At 38.8% G+C, this 24,083-nt stretch overlaps 1 protein-coding gene and 1 long non-coding RNA gene across 4 annotated transcripts; both read left to right on the forward strand.

Annotated features, from left to right (window-relative positions):
- The first annotated feature begins 400 nt into the window (after nt 1-400).
- Nucleotides 401-23,984, forward strand: CLPX (caseinolytic mitochondrial matrix peptidase chaperone subunit X). 3 transcript variants are annotated; one of them, XM_080607823.1, is made up of 14 exons: nt 401-431; nt 5,704-5,864; nt 7,255-7,372; nt 12,457-12,611; nt 13,671-13,830; nt 15,317-15,358; nt 16,493-16,669; nt 17,531-17,695; nt 18,041-18,129; nt 18,634-18,798; nt 19,786-20,085; nt 20,528-20,620; nt 20,903-21,009; nt 22,114-23,984. In XM_080607823.1, the coding sequence occupies exons 1-14, from the start codon at nt 416-418 to the stop codon at nt 22,202-22,204; spliced, it is 1,839 nt and encodes a 612-aa protein (XP_080463949.1). In that variant the 5' UTR covers nt 401-415; the 3' UTR covers nt 22,205-23,984. The 3 variants fall into 3 exon arrangements, with proteins under 3 accessions (XP_080463949.1, XP_080463951.1, XP_080463950.1); XM_080607824.1 differs by lacking the exon at nt 401-431 and adding an exon at nt 1,552-1,736; XM_080607825.1 differs by lacking the exons at nt 401-431; nt 15,317-15,358 and adding an exon at nt 1,545-1,736.
- Nucleotides 1,743-3,264, forward strand: LOC308201090. The gene is made up of 2 exons (XR_013956048.1): nt 1,743-2,149; nt 2,256-3,264. It is a non-coding gene; the product is annotated as an uncharacterized lncRNA (long non-coding RNA).
- Nucleotides 23,985-24,083: the final 99 nt, after the last annotated feature.

Raw genomic sequence — 24,083 nt, forward strand, 5'->3', positions numbered from 1 at the left:
GGTTCTTCTGATAACAAAATCTGGTTCTTTTCGTCCATCAAAACCGGTTTTAAAAAAGCTACATTCCAGGTTGTGCTGAAAAGAAGGGAAGTGGCCCTAAAGGAGTTTCAGGGGATAAAGCTCGTCAAAAATGTAGCAGGGTGCCAATAAGAGTCATATGGTAAATTGAATTTAAATAAATAATTTATAAATTGCAATAAATTGAGTTTAAAGAAGAGGTTGTTAGTGTTAATAGCACTGCCCCTTTTTCATATACAAAGAAATTTGAACAGCTAAAGCTACGAGCTAAGGAAATTGTCCTTTCAAATCATCCTTCCTAAGTAGCATTTTACTAATCTGCTTTCAGTACTTTCAGGTGTTTTCAAGTTCAGAGGGGCTGGCTGAGATCACCATCCTGTTGCTGTTAGTGGTCCGAATGCACCACGAACCAGGTAACAAACCTTTATTCGCAGCAGCACGCTGCAACCGATACCTGCTGGAGGCAACGCTCCTCTCCGTGCTGTCGTGGTTTGTGATTGCAAGGCAAACAGCTTTTATCAGTGCGTTTTAGCATGTCCTTGAGCCTAACCTGCTATTCCTGCCTAGCTCCCTGAAAAAGCTCTGGAAACGAAACACAGCACTGGATTTAATACAGGTTAAAATCAGAATGGCAGCTGCCTGGCGGTAGGTGGTAGTGTTAAACCTGTATTTTACAAGGATTAAAAAACATCCAGACTTCAGCAGAAGTTAAAAATGGCATTCAGCAATCATCCTAGATGCAGTCGTGCGGCGTGGTGTGGATTATCTGCTGTTAGTGCGGCCTTTGGCATTTGCTTCAGGGCAACTCAAGTTAATTGCTGTCAGGTAATGTATTCCTGTCTCCGAGTCATTACTAAAATGAACAGTTGGGATCAATTAGTTCCATTTAATCAGTACGTGGTGAAGAGGAGTTGAAGGCGAGCTGAAAGACCTACACAAGCCTGTCAGTTGTAGGTGTATTCTCCATGAGCTATGCCTAAAGGATATGTTAAGAGATTTACACTTCTGAGACTTACGGGAAGCATTCTTGTCGTACTGCATTTAAGATTTGGAACCAAATAAATAAGTAAAAGGTTAATATTACAAAAATTTATCTTGCATTGCATGAAAAAAAAATGATGTCCAGTCCCAACTGGGTTTTGAGCAGGCATTGGTCAAAATCCCACACAGACTGTGCGTGTTTGGGAGTAACATCGTGTAGAAGGGAAAACACGACTGGGGAGAAAATAGGTAAATTATCTCTCTAAAGTTAGAAGTTAGGAATTGCCTGAAATCAATGTGTGGAGGGGAGGCGCCCAGACTACGTATCCCATGGTGCACCGCGCCGGGGGGGGCCGCTGGGCCCTTCGCACCTCCCTGAGACTACACCTCCCAGAAGTCCCCGCGCGGGCCGCGGCACGGCCTTACGCTCGGCGCCCCGCGCGCTGTCTGCCGGGAGCTGTAGTCCGCGGGGCGGGGGGGGGGGGTGTGTGTGTGGAGCGGGCGGCGCGGCTGCCGTCAGCGAGGCGGCGCCGGGCGGGCGGGGGGACGGGGGGGGTGTTTACGGGGCGGGCGGCAGCGGCGCCGCCAGGCAGGGCCAGGCCTCGGCTGGGGGGAGCGGCAGGGCCGGGCCGGGCCGGGCCGGGCTAGGCCGGGCCGGGCCTCACCTCACCTCAGCATAATGTCCGCCTGCCACTGCTGCGCCGCCGCCGCGCGGCTGCTGGGCTCTGCGCGGAGAGGTAACCCCTTCGTCAGCCTCCCCTTCCTCCTCCTCCTCCTCCTCCTCCTCTCAGCTCGGGCCTCCTCACCCGGGGCTCCCTGGGGACCAGCACGGCCGCCATCAGAGACCTCTGCCCCTATTTTGGGTGTTTTTTCCTCATTAATCCCTTCCCGGCGGCCTGGGCAGGGGCTGTGCCGTGCTATAGGGAAAGGGGCTCTCGCTGGGGTGTTTCTGTGGGGCGGCAGAGCAGGGTTCACTTCAAAAATATGGTTTTCAGTGCGCGTCGCGCTGTGGGGCTGCTAAACCCGCTGCCTGGGCTGGCTGGCTGACAGCCTGGCTTTTTTCAGCCCGAACTTGAGGTGTTTCTCACAAAAACTTGCGCTCAGCCGGCAAAAAATGCTTGCGACCAACTTAATAGACGAGTGAGGCCAGGTACAGGGTGGGCGCGGAGGGAGGCTTGCTGCTTTCTTCCTAGTTTTGTCCTTTTCGTCGTGTTTTTGTGTGTCGTGAGCATTGACAAGCTGTACGCTTCTTGTAGCAAAAGGCAGACCACCCAAAAGTTGTGGGGGAAATCTTTACTGCCGCCGCATCTGCAACAAGTTTTTGAATGATCATACCCTCAGGAGTGGCCTGATAAGTCAGAGGAGAGGGTTTATTGCTCTCAGGAGGTGAGGTAACTCCTTGCAGGTGACTTTATCTGCATCTCTGACATCACCCGTGCTGGAAGGGTTTGGACAAGTCCTTTCCACTCCAACCCGTCTGGCCTCGCGCAGACCCACCGAAACAGCACGCTTTAAAACAGGCAACGTTCAGAATTTACTTTGGAACTGGTTTTTTGTTTATGTCCTTTCTTTTTCTTAATAAATAATATATTTTGTATTTTTTAGTCAGGCCTAAAATTTAAAATGGACATTTACAAGAACAAATGAGACTAAAACACAGTTATGGGACAATAAGATTTTGCATGAGCTTTCTTTAGGATTTATTTTAAAAGTTATTTTGGTGCATTTTGGTTGCTATAAGAGATCATATCTTGTGATATTGCTGGTGGGTCTGATGGTGGAGTGTTGCCTCACAGAGAGGGGAGACTTCTCTTTGTCAGTCTCCCTCTGACATCTTTGGGCAACAGATTCTCTCAAAATATTTGAGACTTGGCCCAAAAGTCAGCGTTTCTTTCCTCAGCTGTCAATTAAAGGTTGACATTGTATAAAGGAACCTCGCATTTTATCATGACCTGCTAACCTGAACGCCCTGCATAGAAGCCACTGCCGCTACCAAAATTCATAGGTTTGGTGCGTGTTCTTTAAGCTGTGTTTCAAAAAAAACCAGCCAAGCCCTGACTGCAGCTCGCGTGTTTGAGGAGATACTGCCGTGCCAGCCAGCTGTTCTCCCCGAACACTCCCCGGTACCTATCAGTCGCTGGAAGTTGCCAGGCGTTGGGCTGGAATCGCTTTCGAAAATTTGCCTCTGGGCTCAATTATGCAAGCAAGTCGTTGCGATAACTTTCTTCCTACTTCATTCTTTAGTTGTACAGTGAAGTTCTCCCCCCCCAAAAAAAAAGACAAGTCACACCTAGGTTTGCTAAACGTGAAAGCCTCGTCCCAGTGCCTAAAGCTGATGTAGCAGGAATATTTTTTCTTCTGGCTTAGCCTATCCGTACCTTCTGGAGTTCGGCAGATGTGGCAGGGTGAGTTTAACGCTGTTCTCTGAAGGCTGACCGACTGAGGCTTTCGTAAGAGGAACAGGAGAGAGCCTAAGAGCAGCGCACACGTTGCTGACTAGCCCGGGTCTGCTGCCAGCAGCCTGTCAAATGCTGGAGGTGAAGTCGCACAACTGCAGCCTTCGGATCGATAGTGGCACAGTAGGTAACGTGGCACCTACCGGCCCGGACACTTGTGTAGCTTCGTAGGTCACCTGATAAAGTTTTCAGGGCGTTTTCTGTGTCTCTTAATTAAAATTGGCCGTCTTTGATCCTTGTGCAGTGCTTAGTAGTGAAATGTTTGATGAGTCTTTGTTAGGGCTCTGTTCATTCTCCATAGGCCGAATCTCTCCTTGCAGCAGGAGAGTCGGGATGTTGTTTTTCACTCAGGGAACTATTTCTTTTTTCCCTCTTTAATTTAGAGGTCCTGTCCCAGTTCCCTTTAGAAGTGGTAAAACAAATCACTTTAAAGGCGCCATATATGAGGACTAAACCCCCAAGACGGGGAAATACTGCAAAACAGCATAACGTTTTGAATGCTCGCCACAGTTTGTTCTGTACTGACAAGTAAATTTAGCACTCCTGATCCTCGGAGCTCCCTGTGCATATTCAGTCAACAGGACACAACCGCTTGTGAAAATGAACCAGTATTTTAAGATTACTTCTGGCATGTAGCGATCCGTGTGTTTTCATAGGTTCTCCTGTGTTGTAATCTAAGGTGTTTACCCATGTGGTAGTGGCACTCAGCAGTGTTTAAAATTGGAAAATATGCTGATCATTAGACATCCCTGACTAATTTACAGACACAAGTAATAACCGCAAATCATCTTTAAGTTCAGGTATCTTAAGCAGCATGTATCATAATAAATAGCTTCACGTCTCGTTTGACTCTGTATTCCTGGTTATGACCTGACAGAAGTCTGAGGGGGTTTTCACAGTAAATATAGGCTTGTCTGGAGTGCTTTGCTTCTTTATTTCTTTTTTATTTATTGTATTCTAGTCATTCTTTCCTCTTCCAGCGCAAATTAACTGTATCTCTCTTGCAATTTCTATCATTTTAATTCTTTTTAGAAGACTTTTTGGGGTTTTCTGTAGAATTCTGGCACTTCTGATTTAACGGATTAAAAACCAAGTCTGAACAACAAGTTTTTAATTAACATTTTTGCTATGTAGCTCTTCTGTCGGTAGCAACCAAAGAGCTCCTGTCGAATGCATAAAGCAAGTAAGAAATGGGGCAGTTTGAATGAAAGAAAGGTAAAAGACATGGATTCCAGACTCGTCTGTTTACGTTGAGAGATGTTGCAATCACAGGCACGACATCTGTTGATTCACATCATACCTAGCCATGAAATGTAATCTTACACGCCCGTTAGTTTCTCAATTAGGCTTTATTCCTGTTGGCAATAAGCTGTTTCAACAAAGGTAAGGTTATGCTGAATTTGCTTGTGCCTGTCTGTAAAGGGTCAGTGTGTGCCAAATGCAATTCTACCTTCTAATTTTCCTCAGAACAACTCTTTTTTTTTTTTTTTGTCAAGCATTGCTTCAGATTCCTGGAAATTAGTTTTCAGTAGAGTTCACAAGTGAAAGCCAGGTCTGGATGCGAGGTCTGTGCCTCTGAGACACTTCTCTGGTAACTCTTGCGTGATGAGGGAGCATTTCACTGATCTTTTTTCACTTCAGTGTTGGAATTATTCCATGAGTGCTACATGTTGATAGTGTTTATTGTTCTGAGGAGCAGGTTCACAAGTGGGATATTCCCAGTCCCATGACAGAGTGGAACTGTGCCTGATACTAGAGGACATGAAATTACTTTCAGGTCATTTTTGGATGATCCAGGCAACGTTTAATGAAATAAACTTAAAGGTGGTCACATGGATGTATTTTGGATAACAGAAATGTGGGTGTTCAGAGTTGAGTTCTGCTGCTGAAACTTTTGAGCTCTATTTCACGTCAATCGGTTCTGGGGTCTGCTGACATCAGGGTATTTTTAATTGACATCCAAAATTTGGGTCCTGTTAGATAAATACTACATTTTGAACAGATTACACATAAGGAAAACACTGGTTTGGGGTTTTCTTGGTGATTTCCCTAAAGCCTTGGGTGAAATTATAAAGCAGTATGTTGAAGTTATGTGCATTCGATATACGTAGTCACAACCAGAATGCTTTTTGGCCAGATGCTAACAAGGTAGTTCTGTTATCTGACTGTGGTAGCAGCAAAAATATTCCTACAGTATAACAATTGATGAAATTAATATTTTTGCTTTCATGTTTTCATTTGTTTTTAGGTATTACTTGCGGTCGTACACGCGTCCCTGTTTTAGGAAAGCTTGGGGCTTTTGAAACTTGTTCCCTCAAACGAATTCCTCTTAGAAACTTTTCAGAAACACCAGCGTATTTTGCTTCAAAGGATGGCGCAAGCAAGGATGGCTCTGGAGAAGGAAGCAAGGTAATCACCATGCATTAAGGTTTTTCAATGATTGTGTTTTGTTTTTTTTAATGTTTCTCAAATGTTTTTAGTAGATCTCTCCTTATTTCAAATTAGAGTTTTGGAATTGTGCTAACACTTGGCACTTCCAATCCAAATTGCTGCAGCTGACAGCAAAGAAAAAAATGTGTTGTGAGTTTGTTAGCAAACTATAGAAACGTTCCATAATGCTTTTCCCAGTTTTATTAATTTTTTTTCCTACCATAAAGGGACACTTGAACTTTGTAGAACGTTATAAATTCACAATGGTTTTTGGGAGCTCAGGAAAGAGTAGTAGTCAGAACTCTTCTCCTTTAAGTCTGCTATCCTCAAGTAGGCTTTTAAAAGTAAGTACAGTTTTAAATGTTTTCGTTGTCTTGCTCAAATACAACTACCAAATCAGTGCTGACAACTTTGTGAGGACACCACCTTTATTCTTGCTGGTAAATTTTAATCTCTTTCCATCCTAGTCTTTCTCTATAATTATAGTTAATCAACAGCTTCTTCAGATAAATGATTACCTGAGAATAAAATTGCTCTTCAGTCAGCAAATAAGATTTTGAGAGTTGAGGTGATAACTTCTGCCTTGATATGGCATGTCGTCACAGTTGAGGCACTTTCCAAAGAGTTTTAGTCTTTTGTGCTTGAGAAATAAGTGGGCAAGTAAGGTTAAAAAAAAAATGGGGAAGTATTTTGGAAGAGGGAAGAAATCTTTTGTTTCCTGAACTATAATAGCATTTGTTACTAGTCAAGGTATAAAGGCATAGAACAAATACAGATTCAAAAAATGTTCACAGTAAACCCCACTAAATAGCATAACATGGAGAAAGACAAGTAGGACTCTGTCAGGGAACTCTGCCTTAGAAGTCAGAGGAGAATTTTTGCAAACGATGGCTGAGATGCTTGTTTTATAGGTCATATCTGCCCTACAGCCATCTGCCAGCATAGCTACATCTGTCAAGGACATGCGGAGAGTTGTGACATCGGGCACACTTAGAATAAACACAGCTGTGATAATGAAATTACTCTCCATAAGTATGATTTGTTTTCTTCTGTGGGGTTAAAATAAGCTACAGCGGAATGTACTATTAAAACATCCTTGACGCGGTTTAGCTTGTTAGTTCCAGTTCAAATCAGAGTTTTAATGTAGATATAGGGTGCCTCTTCTGTGCGCATCCAGAATTGGTAGAACTGGGAAACGCAGATGTGTAGACGCTTCAGAATGTTTGTGTTGTGGTGTTGTCCTGACAATAGTTACTTTGTCATTCAGGTATTACAATATTCACATTACTGGCTTCCATAAACACACTGCTAAATGCCTGACGTAACAGCTCCACTGTTTGGAGCTAATTGTTTGGAAATCTTTTTTTAGAAGTCTGTTGGTGAAGGAGGTGGTAAAAAGTCAAGCTCTGGAGGTTCTGGGAAAGGAGGGAACCAGCTGCGCTGCCCGAAGTGTGGTGACTTGTGCACACACGTGGAGACCTTTGTCTGTAAGTTTTGATGGATACTTTATTTTATAAATAGCCTCACATGTAATTATGTTAATGATCTAATATAGTCCTGATAGCAAAGTTTTTTAAAAGCACGTTCTATAATTCTTTGAAGTTCTACATAGACTAAAAAAGTTAATTTTGCCACATTGGTGTAAGGAAGTATTGCCTCTGTTGATACGTTTGTGTAATTTCCTATGATACAGTGGAGCAGAACATGGTGGTAGAATTTGGACAGCAACTGTAAATACGCATTTTTACAATGGCTTGTTACATTTTATGCAGGGGAAGAGATGCTCGTGTAAACAGTATTACTTTACTGATATATTTTTCTGTTACATACGTAAATGTTTCTAATGTAACGTTTCCTTTGCCTGCTAAATAGTAAGACTAATCCTGTGTGGACTGTAACCAAAATGCTTATGCAGCAGAGGAATTAGTATATGACAGATGGCTTCCTCTGACGTTTTACTATGGCAAAATCAGATTCATAACAAGAAACAAAGTCCAAACAGAAAACCCCAAACGTATCAGATGCCTGCTGATGTCCAGCAGCAGTAGCAACCTTTTGTTGAAGTACTGCCCAAATTAATGCCAGTTATGCGTTTATGCACCTGTAGGTTTTACCATACTTAGGGACATTTCTCTGTATTTCAGTGCTTCTGAGAGCAGCCTAGAACATAGCTGTCAGAAAGCAAATGTCCGCTGTCAGTTGGTGGGGCTCAAGGAGGAAGTAGCAGGTCATAATCAGGCTTGTGCACTGAGAAGCTTAAGACCAGGACAGCATAAGCTTGTTTAATGGTTGTTAGTATTGTCGTTGGAGAAAATGAGCAGGTGTGCTTTTATTCACTGCTACCTGCACGAAAAGTACTATTACAATGATTGGGTGTCATGAATCACAAGACAAATCTATAGTAACAGTGTGCTTAAATAAAAAGATCAGTCATCAGTTGCTACTTTATTTGTTTTTTAAAAATAAGTCTTTATTTGAAACTCTAGACAAGCATTTCTGAAAAACCTTACACCAACTAATGTACCTAGAACTATAATCCTCTGGGATGTTCTGTGCATTGGTCTCTTTGTGGACTACGTGGAGTTGAAAGCAGTGGAAGGGTTTTTAACCTGGTTTACCTTCTTACGAGGTGATTCATGTGTAGACAGAGTCATTCTGAAACTGTCTCACTTCAGCAAGTGGAGAGAACGCATCAGTGGAGGTTGTGCTTTTATCTGCAAATACCATTCAAGCATTTCCTTGGAGCAGAACAGTCGCTGGGTACCTATACGGCTGAGATTTAATTTAGTATATTTACATTAACACTAGGAATCTTTAGGCATGCCTGAAAACTGTCATATGAAGAAAATTTATTCTTACTAATATCATGGGAGAAAATGTCAGGTAAATGCAGTCTCAGCTTCCAAAGTAGCAATATGTCACTTGAATCGTGGCATCAGAACGGCACAGGTACTGATGAAGCTGGTCAAATTTATGAGAAGCTTGAAAGTCAAAATATAAAGAAGTCTGCTAGTGAATAATTGAATGTATCTGCTTCTCTCATCCTTGCATATTATACTCTGAGACTTCAGGATTTTACAGCCTTTAAAAAATTATGTTCAAACTAAGTGCACTGATACTCAATAATGGAGTAGAGTGGACTTTCCCACTCTACTAATTGTTAACTTAAAATCTTTGTTTTCAATTTTATTTTCTTTATTTGCTCTAATTTCTCAGAAATTCCTCTGAGTCATAGTCAAGTTTTCTCTGGATGTGTTTCTTTCTGGCTTAGTCTGTCACTTTGAGTACACTGATTCCCAGCCAAATCAAAGAATATAAAGCAGCAGGAAAACAAAAGGGCTGCGTTCTAATTCTCTTAAAAAAATAAAATACATATATATATATAAATATATATATATATATATATATAAACTAATAACGAAAAACTAAGTTCCGAAATGAATGGGTTGCAAGTTCTATTACACATGTTGTAACTTGATTTTCAGTTAAACCTTTGTTGCTTACTTAGCAAAAAAGATGAATTCATCCAGTTCTGGTTTGAATTACAGAACTGCGGAGCCCCAAATGTCAAAAGCCAAAGGAAGATAAGGAATTAGCATTTGTTTTGATTTTTAAATATTAGATTTTTAGTCATTTTGAGAGGAGTAGGGAAAGAAAATACTGAATAAAAGCCACATTTATTAGTGAATTAGTTTGCAATTAACCATTGAGTGGACAAATCTCGCACAAAGAATTTTTTTGGCTATGGTTTTCCAGTAATTAATTACTGAGGAGGAACCAAACAAGTTAATAGATTTCCCTTTGACGTATTTTTTGCAGCAGTATTGTTTTATTATTATTAATATTTATAATATTATATAATATATAATAATATATATAATATAAAAATAATATAACAATATATAAATAATATAATAATAGAAATATTATATTATATATAATATAATATATTATTATTAATATATAATAAAATAAAAATAATATAATATATAATAATTTATAATATTATATAATATAATTAATATTATAATTAATATTATTATTAATATTTCCTGTATTGTTTTGGTTTGTGGAACTATGCAAGGTGTTCCGGGCTCAGTGAAATAAGACGTGAGCCTCAGATGCAGAGTGAAATCCAATAGCTTTAAAGCTGCTTGACATAAGGAGCCTTAACGAGGCACTGCTTTTGCTGTCTGCAGCTGATGCCTTTAGCTTTCATCCTCAAAAGCAAAACTTCCCTGCTACTGCAGGTACTTGACAGGCTACACGCTTCCCTGCTCTTTTTCCCTGGTGTCATTTTACCTCATCAGTTTGGTAGGCCATTGTCACAGCCCTACAAGTCTTTTCAAGATTAATCCTCTTCTTGTTTTGACTTCCTGTGTGTGTTGTAGAAACCCAGCATTTCTCTTTGGCAAGGTCAGCTTGTGGGGACTTTAAAAATCTCTTTACAAACGCAGCCTCTGGCATGCCACAGTAACATTGTCTGAATCAAAACCAACACTTGACTTGCTTCTTTGACTATGTCATAAATATTTGCAGGTATCTTAATGGTACTGAGGTGATTTGACCTGAAAGCTCTTTTCCGTGTTTTTACATATTTGTTAACAAAAAGTATAAAAACATGCCAGTAATTTAAGAATAGAAAAGTTGCTTGAAATTTTGAGTGCTCACTTTTGGGAAGATAGCAGTACTTGAACTTGGTTTCCTTCGATTTTGGAGAAGAATCTCAAAATTTTTGCCCCTACAGTTGGAGTTCTGTTAAAACTCATTGATACTTCTTTCTAAGGTGCTATGTAAATGGTAGAAACTGGCTGGTTTCTCAGTTATTTTGATAACTGAGTTATCAGATTTGCCAGGGGCACCCCATACATCAAAGTTTCTCTGTAACTATTGACCCTCTTGGTCCTGCTGAAAGTAAGAAAGATCTCTTGTAACCTTTCTGTGTGCTGCTTGCAGTAATTGGTACAAATATACTCTGCGCAATGATTTTTTTTTTCAGTGAGTGATGTTTTTAGAATGCATAATAGTATTCTTATAGCCTATTTATTTTCGTTTTTTTTACCATTCATGCGGATCTATAAAGGCGGCAAGTACTCTCGTGGCTATTGCATCCTAAAAAAGCTGTTAGCATCACCTGGGGAAGGACAACAGCCTTGTGGCACTGTAGCCATTAAGGATACCAGGGGTCTTCTGAGTATTTTCATGTGATGCTCTGACTTACAAATAGCTGTATAAGACAAATGTGTGCAAGCAATTCTCCGTTTCAGTCCCGTCAGGCAGATAACACTAATTTGTAATGTTGCCAGGAGAACTTTCCATCTGTTTTACAAATTTTCTTCGGAGCAGAGCTAATAAAGCTGTGGTGGTCACCGTATTATGTGCTGCAGTATTAAAATAATCTGTTAGCCTTATTTATTCAGCCATAAAGTGTATTTAGTATTAAAAAAGTAAAATGCTGATGCCAGCTATATGGAAGGCAAAACCAAGCTATAAATAAGCAGCTAGGTTATTGCTAGAGGCTGTTAGTAAATCAGCTGGTACAAGACTCTACAAGCCATTTACTAAAAGCTTTTTAAGAGTTCAGAAGTTCTGACATTTAAGTTCTTCATGTGGTGAATTTGCTACATTTCCTTTACTATTAATTTAATAAATTTTCTAATATATTTAGTTTTAATCAGTCTTGTTGCACTCAATTTGTATGTAACAGCATATAGCGATATTGTTAGAAAAGATCTATTTCAGACTATAAACTTATTTTTCTTTATTTTAGATTATTTCAACTTGGATTTTCCCAAAGAAATAAAGTAGTGCAAGTTCTGCTTTGTGGGTTTTGAAACCAGTATTTTCAATGTTTGCTTCTTGAGAAGTGATTCACAAAGTCAGCAATAGGAGCTTTTGGATTTTGAAGGAAATGTGTTCTGTTCTTGGCAATAAAATAAATGAGCAAAGGATCTTGGAAATTCTCCAAGTCCTGATCACCTGCTGCATGCCGTAGCTGTCTCTTGTTGGTGTGGTGCTGTGTTCTGTGTCCCGGGCTTAGGTGACCAATTCAAGCACGCTCTGGAGCATCATGCAGCCAGGGGGATGCAGAGACCAGGAGCTGCCGTGGCTGCCTTTCCCTGAACCTGCTGCATGCTGCCTTTGAGATTTATATCATAGATTGCTTTCCCACACTATAGAGTAGCCCGTCCCTAACCACAACGTTTTTGCCTGCTAGTTTGAGCTATTAACACTTCCTGCATAGTTAGAAGCCCTCATTAATTTTGCATCACTCTGAGGTGAAGAGTTTCCTCTTCTGAGTTTAGTGCTCCTGAAAAAATACAAAATAGGTTTGCTTTCCAGTCCCTTGTTTGGTAGCTGCTCTGCGTTGTGACTTCGGGCAAATTGCATTCCTTCTGTCAGATTTCGTAGTCCACTAATTGTTCACCTTAGAAGCTTTAAAAGCAAAGGGAAAGCGTGTGAACGGAGTTGACTGTGCTGTCTTACAGATGCTTGTCCTGTGTACTAAAACTCGGGCAGCTGAGTGAATACTGAGTCATTTCTCTTACCATTTTGTTCACTTTTTCTGCAGCTTCCACTCGTTTTGTGAAGTGTGAGAAGTGTCACCATTTTTTTGTCGTACTGTCAGAGGCAGACACAAAAAAGAGCATCATTAAAGAGCCTGAGTCAGCAGCTGAAGCTGTGAAATTGGCATTCCAGCAGAAGCCACCTCCTCCACCGAAAAAGGTACAGTTCTTAATGCCACCCTGATGTTGCCTTGTTCCTTCCATCACGTTGGAAGACTTTACTTCTTAATCTGCATCGTGTGCAACTGTCTGCTGTGACAGAGCAACAAACAATAAAGGCGATTAGTTCAAGATTAAACCTTTTAGAGCTTTGTGATGCAGCAGAGCGCTGATAAAGGAATAAGTAGATCCCATAAAAGTAGTTGGGCTTGTTTTCCTCTGGCTTTGTCTTGTGACTGAGGTGCAATACCTTAATTTTGGCCTTGTGACCCTGAGGCAGCCTCAGTCCTTGCCAACCAAGGTATCTTTAATTTCCTGCTCTGACCTTTTTTTCTACACCCTGATATTGGCAGCTTCTTTCCGTAGTTGCAAAACCTTTTGTGTGGCCTCTTTCTGGGTGAGAATTGTGGCTAGATGGTGTGTGGCTGCAACCTGTCTACTGCTGCCTCCACATTAAGTCACTTGGTTTCCATCTTCCAGAAGGAGGGGAGAGAGCTTACTGTGTTCTGCGGTTCCTAGTGGACTGCAGTGGTTTCTAAAGCTGCATGTGGCTCCTGGATAGGCCTCTTGTAAGAACTTAAATATACTTGAAATTTCTGTTTCTTTTACAGATTTGGGTGAAAAGGACAATGGGTTCAAATATTAGTAGCAGAGAACTTGCAGACACAATTTAGTTATCTAAGTCCCACCTTTTTCAGTAAACTTCTCAACAGGAATCTATTTTGTGTTTTAAATGTTGGGTTTCTATTTCTCTGTTCTATAACGTTCTCCAGGTTAGGTTACAGACTGAAAAAAACTAAAGTCAGAACTATTTAGTCCAGCTTTGGGGGTTAGAGCTTTTGTTTATGTCCTGTTTTATCCCCAAATCACAGGGTTCAGCTTTGCTTAGTTATCAAGGTTTCAGAATGTGTGTCAGAATCTTCGCACACCTTCACAAAATAAAGCAACACTCAAGTTTAATTTTTGAATGTCCTGTAAAGTCTTAGCTTTGTCACAATTTACTACTTTTTCTTGCCACAAGCTTGTTTAGAAATGTTACTAATACTGAGTTATCTTTCAGATTTATAACTACCTCGACAAATATGTTGTTGGTCAGTGTTTTGCCAAGAAGGTGCTTTCGGTAGCTGTGTATAATCATTACAAGAGGATCTACAATAATATTCCAGCTAACCTGAGACAGCAGGCTGAAGTTGAAAAGCAGACTTCTTTAACACCAAGAGGTTTGTCTGGTGTTTGGTATTCTTCTGGTCAAATAAAATTCACCCTTCCGGTTCCCTAATTTATATTTTTCGTTCTCTAATAGTAGTAGTTGGTCTGCCGTCCATATAGATTTAATTTTAGTTCAGAAATATTTCTCAGAGGAAATATTGAAGCTCTCTAAAATGTTGTTTGATAGACTTGAATATTATTAGGTAAAACCCAACATTTTCAGAAACCACTGTATATTCAAATTCACTCCATTCAGAGAGTATAGGTCAAAAGTGGACCAGTCTGTTCTCACTGCCTAAACAAAGTAAAGTGGGATAAGCACGTACTGCATCAGTAAGTTAAGAAAATCTCACCTAAGAAACATATGAACACTTTTACCTCGACACTAGATATTCTGTAACTGAAATGATTAAAAAAAATCTATTAAATTTGAACTTCCCTGTGTGTGTACTTCTGTGATTTATTTAAATAGTAATCCAGAAGGTTTATGATACCATGGGTATTGTCTACCTATTACGTAGAGTAAACAGTAAAATATATGTTTTTTACTGGCATGTGTTAGGAGGTGTTTTCCTTTAAGTTTATAATGTAAACCTCCTAATTTTTTCTTTCTAATCCCCTTTACTACTTACTACTTAACGGCTTAATCTGCAAGCAACAATGCAGATCACGAAGACAGTATTTTGCACAGTGAATCTGATGAATAGCTACCTTTCTAAACTTGCCTGTTGTTGGCAGCATCCGTTGGTCACCACAGTATTGTTCGATATCTAGCAGGTGTAGTTTGAGCTGCTCTTGGCAGTACGTTTGCCACTGAGTAAGTGTGTAGCTATGTTGATCTAATTTATTTTTAGAAGTAGGATTAAGTTACTGTCTCCGATTCAAAGTGTACCTTGATTTTTTTTTCTTAAGGTGTTTTGTTCTGTATTCCAATTAATAGTATGCTAAGCAAACACATCTTGTTCTTTTTTTAAATTTACTTAAAGAAACATTTAACTGGGGGGTTGAAACTGTTCTCGTAGTGGTAGGAGAGCAGTCTTGTACCTGGCATAGGAAAGTTCCTGATCCTCCACAGAAGATAAAATGACCACCCAAAGAGACTGGCAGTGAATGTTTATAACTGAATGTATCTCAAAGTATTATCAATCTTATTTAGTAACACTCAGCTATAAATGCGTGAGTTTAAGGAAGTCTTTTCAAAATTAAGCTGTGTTATAGCATTTTTTCCTCCAATAAATGTTTTCGAAACAAAAATCTAATTAGAGTTAATAGTCTGTAAATGTTTTAAGTAGTAGATAGCTGGCTGTCATTTTACAAGCATGCAAGTCGACTTTGGGGCAGCAATTAGCAGCAATAAAAACTAATTCATGTGGGGATTTTGTGTTAGAAATACCTTCATACTCAGGGATGAAATGTATTCAGAAGAGGGCAAGAGGTGGAGAATTTATAAGCTTTTATAAACTTACTTTTTATTACTGTTTTCATCCTCTCTCTTAGAATTAGAAATCAGAAGACGGGAGGATGAGTACAGATTTACAAGTAAGTGAACTCTCTCCTCATGTCCTCCTCTGCAATATGTACTCTTTTGGTGTTAACGTAGAGTAGTGTTTAGTGACCGTTAGTCAGAAATGCCGAGTAAAAAATCTGTTTGCTTTTCTTCTGTAATTAAGTTTAACTGATGGCATCGAGCATATTTTGACTGAGGTGACTAGGATCTGACTCTTTATCTCATTCTAGGCAGAAAGCAGGTAGAATGTAAAGTTACCTTTTGTAAAGTTGGTTAAATAATCACCTGTCCATTAGAATCATCCTCAATAGAACAAGTGAAAGTTAAGATTTTTTTAAACTTAATCTCTGATGTGATTATATCAATGCCATACAAAATACGATGCCAGGTAGATAATAAGAGAAGTTCTGTAATTGTTTTCTTCCGGGTATCTACACTTTTAAAGGGTACCCTCACCTTGAACCTCAGTACCATTTCTTTGTCCAAGTGATGTCAATTACTTATTTTTGGTCCACCAAAACTCTTGCTAGTTATTGAACTTTGTCCTTAGTCTAGCGTAGATCAGTTTGTAATCCCAGTTACACCTCTTCAGATCACTTTTCTTAATCTTCAAAATTCTACTCTTCAAGACAACTACAACTGTAGTGCTATGGAGAAAGAATATTCAGCTCAAATTCCTTATCCACATATGAACACAAAACCTCTAACAACTGAACTAAGGCAAATTTTTAAGTCTTGAGAGTAGGCCTCTGCATTGCTTTTGTAAATGTTACAGTAAGTCAGTTCTTGTACTTTCTCATCACAAAGGTCAGTGGTTTGGGTTTATTTCTTTCTATGTGTTTAAAAAAAAAACTGCAATGAAAATGAGTCAATTCGTGTAAGGACTGAACATTTCTCTAGCAGTTTTTTTTAAATAATCCACTGTATCATGAGAAATTCTCTCCATATATGTAGATACAAACGTGTGCAAAAATATGATTGGAACTCATGTTTTTTTAATAATTGCAGCAAATTTCTGTTGCAGTCCTAGCTCTAAGTTTCTGTACAAATAGGTGGAATTATAGGTTCACAGAAAAAAAAATAAATCTGGAAAAGCTTTTATTATGCATTTAAGGTAATGACAAACCTTGTCGGTGCTTCAACACTACTGTTATTGTTCTTTTCAGAGCTGCTGCAGATTGCTGGGATTAGTCCACATGGTAATGCTTTAGGAGCATCAATGCAGCAACAAATGAACCAGCAAATACCTCAGGAAAAACGGGGAGGAGAAGTACTAGATTCGCCCAATGATGACATAAAACTTGAAAAAAGTAATATTTTGCTGCTTGGACCAACTGGATCAGGTATACAGCTGCATCACTTTATACGTCTAATTTTTCTTAGAATTGAGTGATTTTTTTTTTTCCCCTATTCTGTGATTATTTCAATTTGATCTTTGTAAAGCTAAACTGTAAATTCCAAACCGGGATTTTATGCTTTCATGTCACTGTATCAAGCTGAGCTAAATGGCCTTAAAAAGGAAGGAAGTCTGGTCATATTGTTTGTGGATATATTTTTTTTGTGCCTTTAAATACTGACTGATGAAAAGCTATAAGTTTTCTCTAAGCTGAAATAAAATGCATCTAAAGTTTGTCTGCTTTTTAGATGGCAAGTTGAGATGCTGTGGTTAGAAAGTGATGTTTCACACCTGGGACAGATCACTTACAGGTGGTTAAAAGAAATGATACCTGTGTGTTCATAGAAAACAGGAGTGTTTGTGGTGTTGTGATGGCATTTTGCAGACTATTTGGGAGAATATTCACTAAATGATATTGGAATTCTGTTTCTCCCCAACTTCAAAGCAGGAGCAACGGGTCATTGCACTGCACCCTTAGTGCAAATGACTACGTATTGACTTAATCTTTAATACGTGCAAGTAAATGGATTTTCTTTTGCGTATTGTATGGCATTTTTTTTGTGGTACAGTAAGCATTTCAAGCTGCCTCAAATACAGTATTAGTCTTATTCAAGAATACAGCTTGCTAACATAAGCACTGTTTGTGAAAACCGGCTGCATTGGAAATGTTTCTTATATCATTGTATGAACATGCCGATATCATTTTAAATGTTTAATGACAGTAATAATGATCCTATGGTAAATACTTAGGTTTGTGTGCTCTGAAGAAATATATGGCATTTATAACATACAGTTTTTGTTTTACCAGGTAAAACCTTGCTGGCTCAGACTCTAGCTAAATGTCTAGATGTACCTTTTGCTATCTGTGACTGTACTACCTTGACTCAAGCTGGCTATGTTGGTGAAGACATTGAATCTGTCATTGCAAAACTGCTGCAAGATGCCAACTACAATGTAGAAAAAGCTCAGCAAGGTAAACCTTTACAATAAGTTTCCTGAAGTTCATGAATAGGTTGTTAACCTTAGGTGTTCTAAACCTGGAGATAACCAGTATTTCTGTAACTTACATTTTTTGTGTCACATCCCTGAATTTTACCACTTTGAAATCAGAAATAATAAACCTGAAAAGAACTCTAAATATATCTTGCAGTTCTTGCTCTTGTCCGTAGCTTTGTTTATATATTCAGGTCATACATTTTTGCAGTCTGAAATAGGAAGGTAGAACAGATTGCCATCTTAAACTGTGTTCTTCCCTGTGTGTAAACTTTTGCCTCTTAAAAAGCAGAACCTTCCTTAAATCCGTTTTCTGTAACTGCAGGAATTGTTTTTCTGGATGAAGTAGATAAGATTGGCAGCGTTCCTGGTATTCATCAGTTACGGGATGTTGGAGGAGAAGGTGTTCAACAAGTAAGTATTTCCGTGGAGTGGCTGTGCTTAGTTCATCAAGTCTGCTACGTTTGATAGCATGAGACTGTAGAGTTATAGTTCTTCAGTTTCTTAATTATTAACCTTTGAAATTCTCACCTTTCCTGTTTACTTTCTTCATTCCAAAAAAAGCCAAAAGCAACTCAGGACTGTATTGTGGAAAAGTTTTAGTTTAAAAACATCTTTGCAGTATCAGGTAGCAAGTTGCATAACAGAGGCAAGAACAGATAACAGTTTACGTTTTTGACAAAACCCTCAAAGCAGTTCATTACTCTGTGCAACTCATCATTTGGATGGGAGTTGCATTAAAAGATTTTGGTCTATCCTGAAAACTGATTTCTTTAGACATTTACAATTAGTATAAAGGCATAAGGAATTAAAAATTGAAAGAAAACCTGTAAAGATATATACAGTATCGTATATGTTCTTGTATGGTACTGCACTTATTTTATTCAAAACATTATGTATTTCTTCTCTCCTCCTTAGGGCCTGTTAAAATTACTAGAAGGCACAATAGTAAACGTTCCAGAAAAGAATTCCCGTAAGCTACGTGGAGAAACGGTGCAGGTGGACACAACAAACATCCTCTTTGTAGCTTCTGGTGCTTTCAATGGTCTTGACAGAATTATCAGCAGGAGGAAAAACGAAAAAGTGAGTATATCGGGCTGCGTTTGAACTGAAATAGTAATCCTGATTACTGTTCACACAGTACTGACTCCTGAAGGTCTTGCTGTACTTGTAAATCCACTAAGATTGGGTGTAGAGCAGTGGTTTTCTTTCTGTTATCTGAGGACCTGAGGTCAAGGACCCTAAAAAAGGTAGCAAAGAGCAAGCCTGTTAGTAGGCTTAAGTAGCTAGCAGTGGTCTCTGCTTCCACAGAGAAATTTTTAGCATATGCAGATAGAAGCAGGTTCAAAACTGTTGGTAGTACACTTACTGGCCGTCCTTAAGTGGTCATTTCTTAAACTTCTGTAATGCTCTGTTTCTTAAAAACTGAATAAGAGACACTTAGTTCTAGCAGTGATAAGAGGATTTATTTCAGGTGGAGTGTGCCAAGTATGGAACTGAGAAAACCTTTGTGTATCAGTAGAAAAAAGCTTTTACTTTTTTAATAGATGCTTGGATATCTTGAGTAAATGGTGTTAAAACCTATCACCTTATGAAAATACCTAGTCATGCATTTTTTATTGTTTTGTATACTAATATTTGGGAACAGTCCTATATGCTTCAGCTTTCTGACAAAGTGTGTACCCTGCTTCTAACTAGAACAGTGACAAAAATCCAAATTACTGTTTATAATAATTCACGTATCATGTAGGCGTTCTTGCATGCATTTGTGTAGCTTCTGTAGAGCGCTTCTTAGTGTCACTATTACTTGAAAACTTCTTAAGACATGTTACTAACCTTTTTTCTTTTAAGAATAAACTTTTATTCAGTCTAACATTTCATTCCCCCCAGTAAGGTATTAACATATAAGAAATGGATTTTGTGCAAGGGAGATAATTTTACCAAAAGAAATTTCTTAAGCTTAAATTAATATGTAATGACGTAATCAGTCACTCCATTTTTTGTACACCTGCATCATGATTTAGTTACATAAAGAAAACTTCATGTAAGCACAACATGTTTGTTTTGCAGTATCTAGGATTTGGGACGCCATCTAATATCGGAAAAGGCAGAAGGGCTGCAGCAGCGGCTGATCTTGCTAATATAAGTGGAGAGTCCAATACACACGAAGACATAGAAGAAAAGGATCGCTTGCTGCGTCATGTGGAAGCCAGAGATCTCATTGAATTTGGCATGATTCCTGAGTTTGTGGGACGTTTGCCTGTTGTGGTTCCTCTGCACAGCCTGGATGAGAAAACCCTTGTACGGATTCTTACTGAGCCGCGAAATGCTGTGGTCCCCCAATACCAGGCGTTATTCAGCATGGATAAGGTTTGCACTTTTGACAGCTTTTCAATATTCTTGTTTATAAAATACAATATTAAAAGGCTGCATCACTGTAAAGATATGTTGTGTTTTGCGACTGAAGAAAGTGATCTTACTGTACGTAGCAGCTTTGCAGGAAAAGGAGCAATACTGACTCAGATGTATAAAGACTGAAATTGTTCCTACACCTTGCTAGGTGACGGGGCGGGGAAACAGCCAACCAACCAAACGAGATTTAACCTGACAATAAGCTCTAAAAACTTGCACATTGATTGCCATTGTTCTATGAGGAGTTTACATACACAATATCGAGTAAGAACCTGAAGCCCTTTTGTTTTTTGATAGGACTTTGTGAAATGAACGAAATTTTGTTAATTACTTAATTCTTAACATGCTATTGAATTATAAGTGAAATAATTAACTAAACTTACTATTTTTCTATATGTAGTGTGAATTAAATGTAACTGAAGATGCATTGAAGGCTATAGCCAGACTGGCCCTGGACAGAAAAACTGGTGCAAGAGGTCTGCGATCTATAATGGTAGGTAAATCAAGTTTCATCTTGAGTAAATGGTTTCATCTTGAGTAAATGAAGCTACCCATATTCATGTATGTGGTCCTAATCATAACAATTTAGAGACAAAGCCTTACTTGGTTTGGGGTCTCATATAGATACAATAAATCTCTTCCTAGAAATGCGTGTATTAAGATTTCTTCCTTCAAGAAAAACCTCTGGCCCTAAGAATCACTTGCTAACCATATTTTTTTTTGAACATGAGGAAGATGGCATACGGAAATATTTTTTTCTTCTGTTTTCTTGTAGGAAAAGCTGTTGCTGGAGCCCATGTTTGAAGTGCCCAATTCTGACATCGTATGCGTGGAAGTTGACAAAGATGTTGTAGAAGGCAAAAAAGAGCCAGGATACATTAGGTAAATCCATAATGGAAGTATCAGAACAGACGAGTAATACAGTTAGGGATCCTGATCCATAGGAACAAGTTTATAAACACACAACCATGCACACAACCTAAATAGGATCCGATATCTGTATACTGTACACAGCTGACTTAGTGCCTATTCTGTCCTAGAGACTTTGGGTTTGTATTTCTTTAGTTTTTAAATAGAAATCAAAAAATAAACATACATTAAGTTACTTTAAACCTTGTGCGTGTGTGTATATACCTGTAGAAATAAAGTAAATGATCAGCATCAAAAGGTAACAGTAAAAATCTGAAGTTTTAAATGTGGCAGTGCTGAAGTTTCTCAAGCAGAATCTTTCCTTCTTCTATCTTCTACCACGCTGAGGTATATTTTTATGCAAGCTCCAGGCTGCAGCAGTTTTCTCCTCCATTACTCTTACAGCAGTGGAGAGCCAAAAAGAAGCATCTATTGATTTGCTGAGCACTAGCTAAAATAATCAATGTGGTAATGATGTGGTAGAGCACTGAAAGCACTGGGCAAGTCTACATTTAAAGGAAAAAAAAATAATTTTAGTGAACAGGCAGTGGAGTAGAGAGGGAATGGGTCAGGCTTAAAAAAAAAAAAAAGAGGAATGATGTTTAGAAACTTCAGCTTGGTTTCTACCTCTGCTGGGAACTTTTGAGTGACTTTGTCCACTGAGATGCATGCTCTGCATTTATCTGTGTCTCTGATGAAGCTTGGTTCAGCGCACCTCATTTCTCAAAGGGAATGGTGGAAGCTTAAAGTGTTAGTATTACAGTGATGGTTGCTTTCTGTTATTTTGCAGAGCGCCAGCACTCGTGTTTGCTGAAAAATTAAAATTTACATATTAAATCAGATAATTTAACTGAATTTAACTTTTTGATTTTTTCAGTAATGAGACTGCATATTAGTAGTTTAAGTCTGCATAGCACCATTTTCAGCTCAGAAGGTCATTAAGCAGGTGGCGTGCTTGTCAGAACATTTTTCATCATGGCACTTTACAGGTGGCATGTTTACTACAAGCTATGGAAACTGTCTCCATTTTTTCCCCCTCAATTTATGAAGTATCTGATCAGTTCGTTTTAATTATAGGGCTCCCACTAAAGATTCATCTGAAGAGGAATATGACTCTGGAGTTGAGGAAGAAGGCTGGCCTCGACAAGCAGATGCTGCAAACCATTAAATACTGTCAGAACGCTCTCCTGCATAAAGCGCACTTGGTTATTTCCTTAGGATTTGCCTCTGGCTTCACAATCTGATACTAACAGCATTGGATCTATCTCGGATATGATACGTGATGAGGAACTTTATTAGATAAATCAGATCGTGTATTTTACTGTGACATCACATTGATTTATTTGACGGACATTGTGTGGACTTGAATGGCATAATGTTCAAATATAAATTGTATATTACATTTGTTCGATTAAAATGTATAGCAAATATAGCAACACCTGAATTGCTTTTTCTAAAAACTAAACAGCAATGCAGGTACTACCAATAGTTAGATTTTACAATAATGTTACTCTACAAATGGGAAAACAAGTTTAATAATTAGTAGAGGGTGAATAAACTATTAGCTCCTCATGTGACTCGCACGGGGTTGTGTTCAGGTCAGTGTTAGATTTCTGCTGGTGTTTGAAACCCAGCAGGTGTTGGAGTGACTTGTTACATGTGGTGTGGGAGGAAGCCCTTGCAACAGGATTTTGAAAAACTAGGGGACACTTTATGGACACTGCTGGGAGATTTTGCTAAATGTAACACTAGCTTGTTACGTTAATTTGGATGCAATATCAAATACATCCTATTGCTCACCTCTCCATTAGGAGTAAGTTTTAGTCACCTGGAGTACCGTGAAAGAAGGTGAAGACGACAATTTGCTTATTTTTTCCAGAAGGGTAAATAAGATTTCCAGGAATTGGTAAGCCATCTGAGTTTGGAAGAGAACTTGGCATAAATTTTTAAATATTAATGTTCTAATATAGTACATTTTGTTTAACATATTGGAACTATCATGCATCAATTTTTTGGTGCCAGGTATTTGCCCAACCTATCTTATAATGTTGAGATGAAAGAAGTAAATGTATAATATTTTTGATGTAATCAGTAGTGATTGTTCACGTGACAGTGCTTTTAAGTTATATGCTCAAATGCTAGTATTGCATCTTGTGGTTTTGTCTTTGATTTTTAGTCTCACAGCAAGCAATCCTCCCTCTTCGGTTTCACATCAAAATAAATTCAATCCTTTAGGAAAGTCTTTGTAAAAAAAAAACACTAAAGGACCTGTATGTTTTTTATTTGTTCCAGGAATTAAAATTGTTGCTTACAACTTGGTTTTGTCCTTCAGTGATACGCAGATTTAGATTTTACTGGGCCCTTTTTAATTTTAATTCACGCTATTTAAATAAAACTTGCATCATTCTTTTCCATCTAGTAGATATTTTAGGTAAGGAAAGGTACTGCAGATGTGTTGGCCCTATTTTTCGTTAATTTTTGTCATGTAAATTTTAGGTGATGGTCCTGTAATAGTTGCGTTCCTACACAGAAAGCAGTTTTAGCCAGATGCGACAGATACTTGTTAGGATTTCACGTTTTTTTTTCTGGTTAAATGACCCGTTAATGGTTCAGAAAAAGCTGCTTTTAGAATTGAGGAAGTTTCTAGGAGAAGCTTAGTCACCTCAAATCGAGATCTGTGGTGATCTGCCTGTAACTTTATCCTCATTTTCCTTTTTGTAGAGTGAAGAACATAACCGACCGCTTTTAACTCCAAATTCTTTAACTCTAATCCTTTTTTAAGCGGAGCTGGGGGAGGGGAAAACATTTTAGGCAAAACTGTTGAACAACTTAGTTTTGGAAGTTGTTTCGCCTTATGTAACCGAGAACTGTTTTTAAGGAAACAAATGCTGTGTAACTACAGTTTGTACTTCACTGCTGGCGTTTGAATAAAACAAAGTGGAATACTCGAGGTTTGTCCTCCGTGAGCGACGCTGGGCTGGACAGGAGCGGTGGTTCACCACGTGTGGCTGGGGGCCGTCGCTGGATAGTTTCTAAAGCTTTTTGTT

The sequence above is a fragment of the Anser brachyrhynchus genome (genome assembly GCF_964034855.1).
Source record: "Anser brachyrhynchus genome assembly, chromosome: 11".
Lineage (NCBI taxonomy): Eukaryota > Metazoa > Chordata > Aves > Anseriformes > Anatidae > Anser > Anser brachyrhynchus.

Bases quoted from the DNA above. Each gene is read 5' to 3' on its own strand.
- CLPX (XM_080607824.1), top strand. From the start codon at position 1,679: ATGTCCGCCTGCCACTGCTGCGCCGCCGCCGCGCGGCTGCTGGGCTCT. The intron at 12,612-13,670 runs GTACAGTTCTTA...GTTATCTTTCAG, and splicing joins CACCTCCTCCACCGAAAAAG to ATTTATAACTACCTCGACAA. The intron at 21,010-22,113 runs GTAAATCCATAA...TTTTAATTATAG, and splicing joins AAAGAGCCAGGATACATTAG to GGCTCCCACTAAAGATTCAT.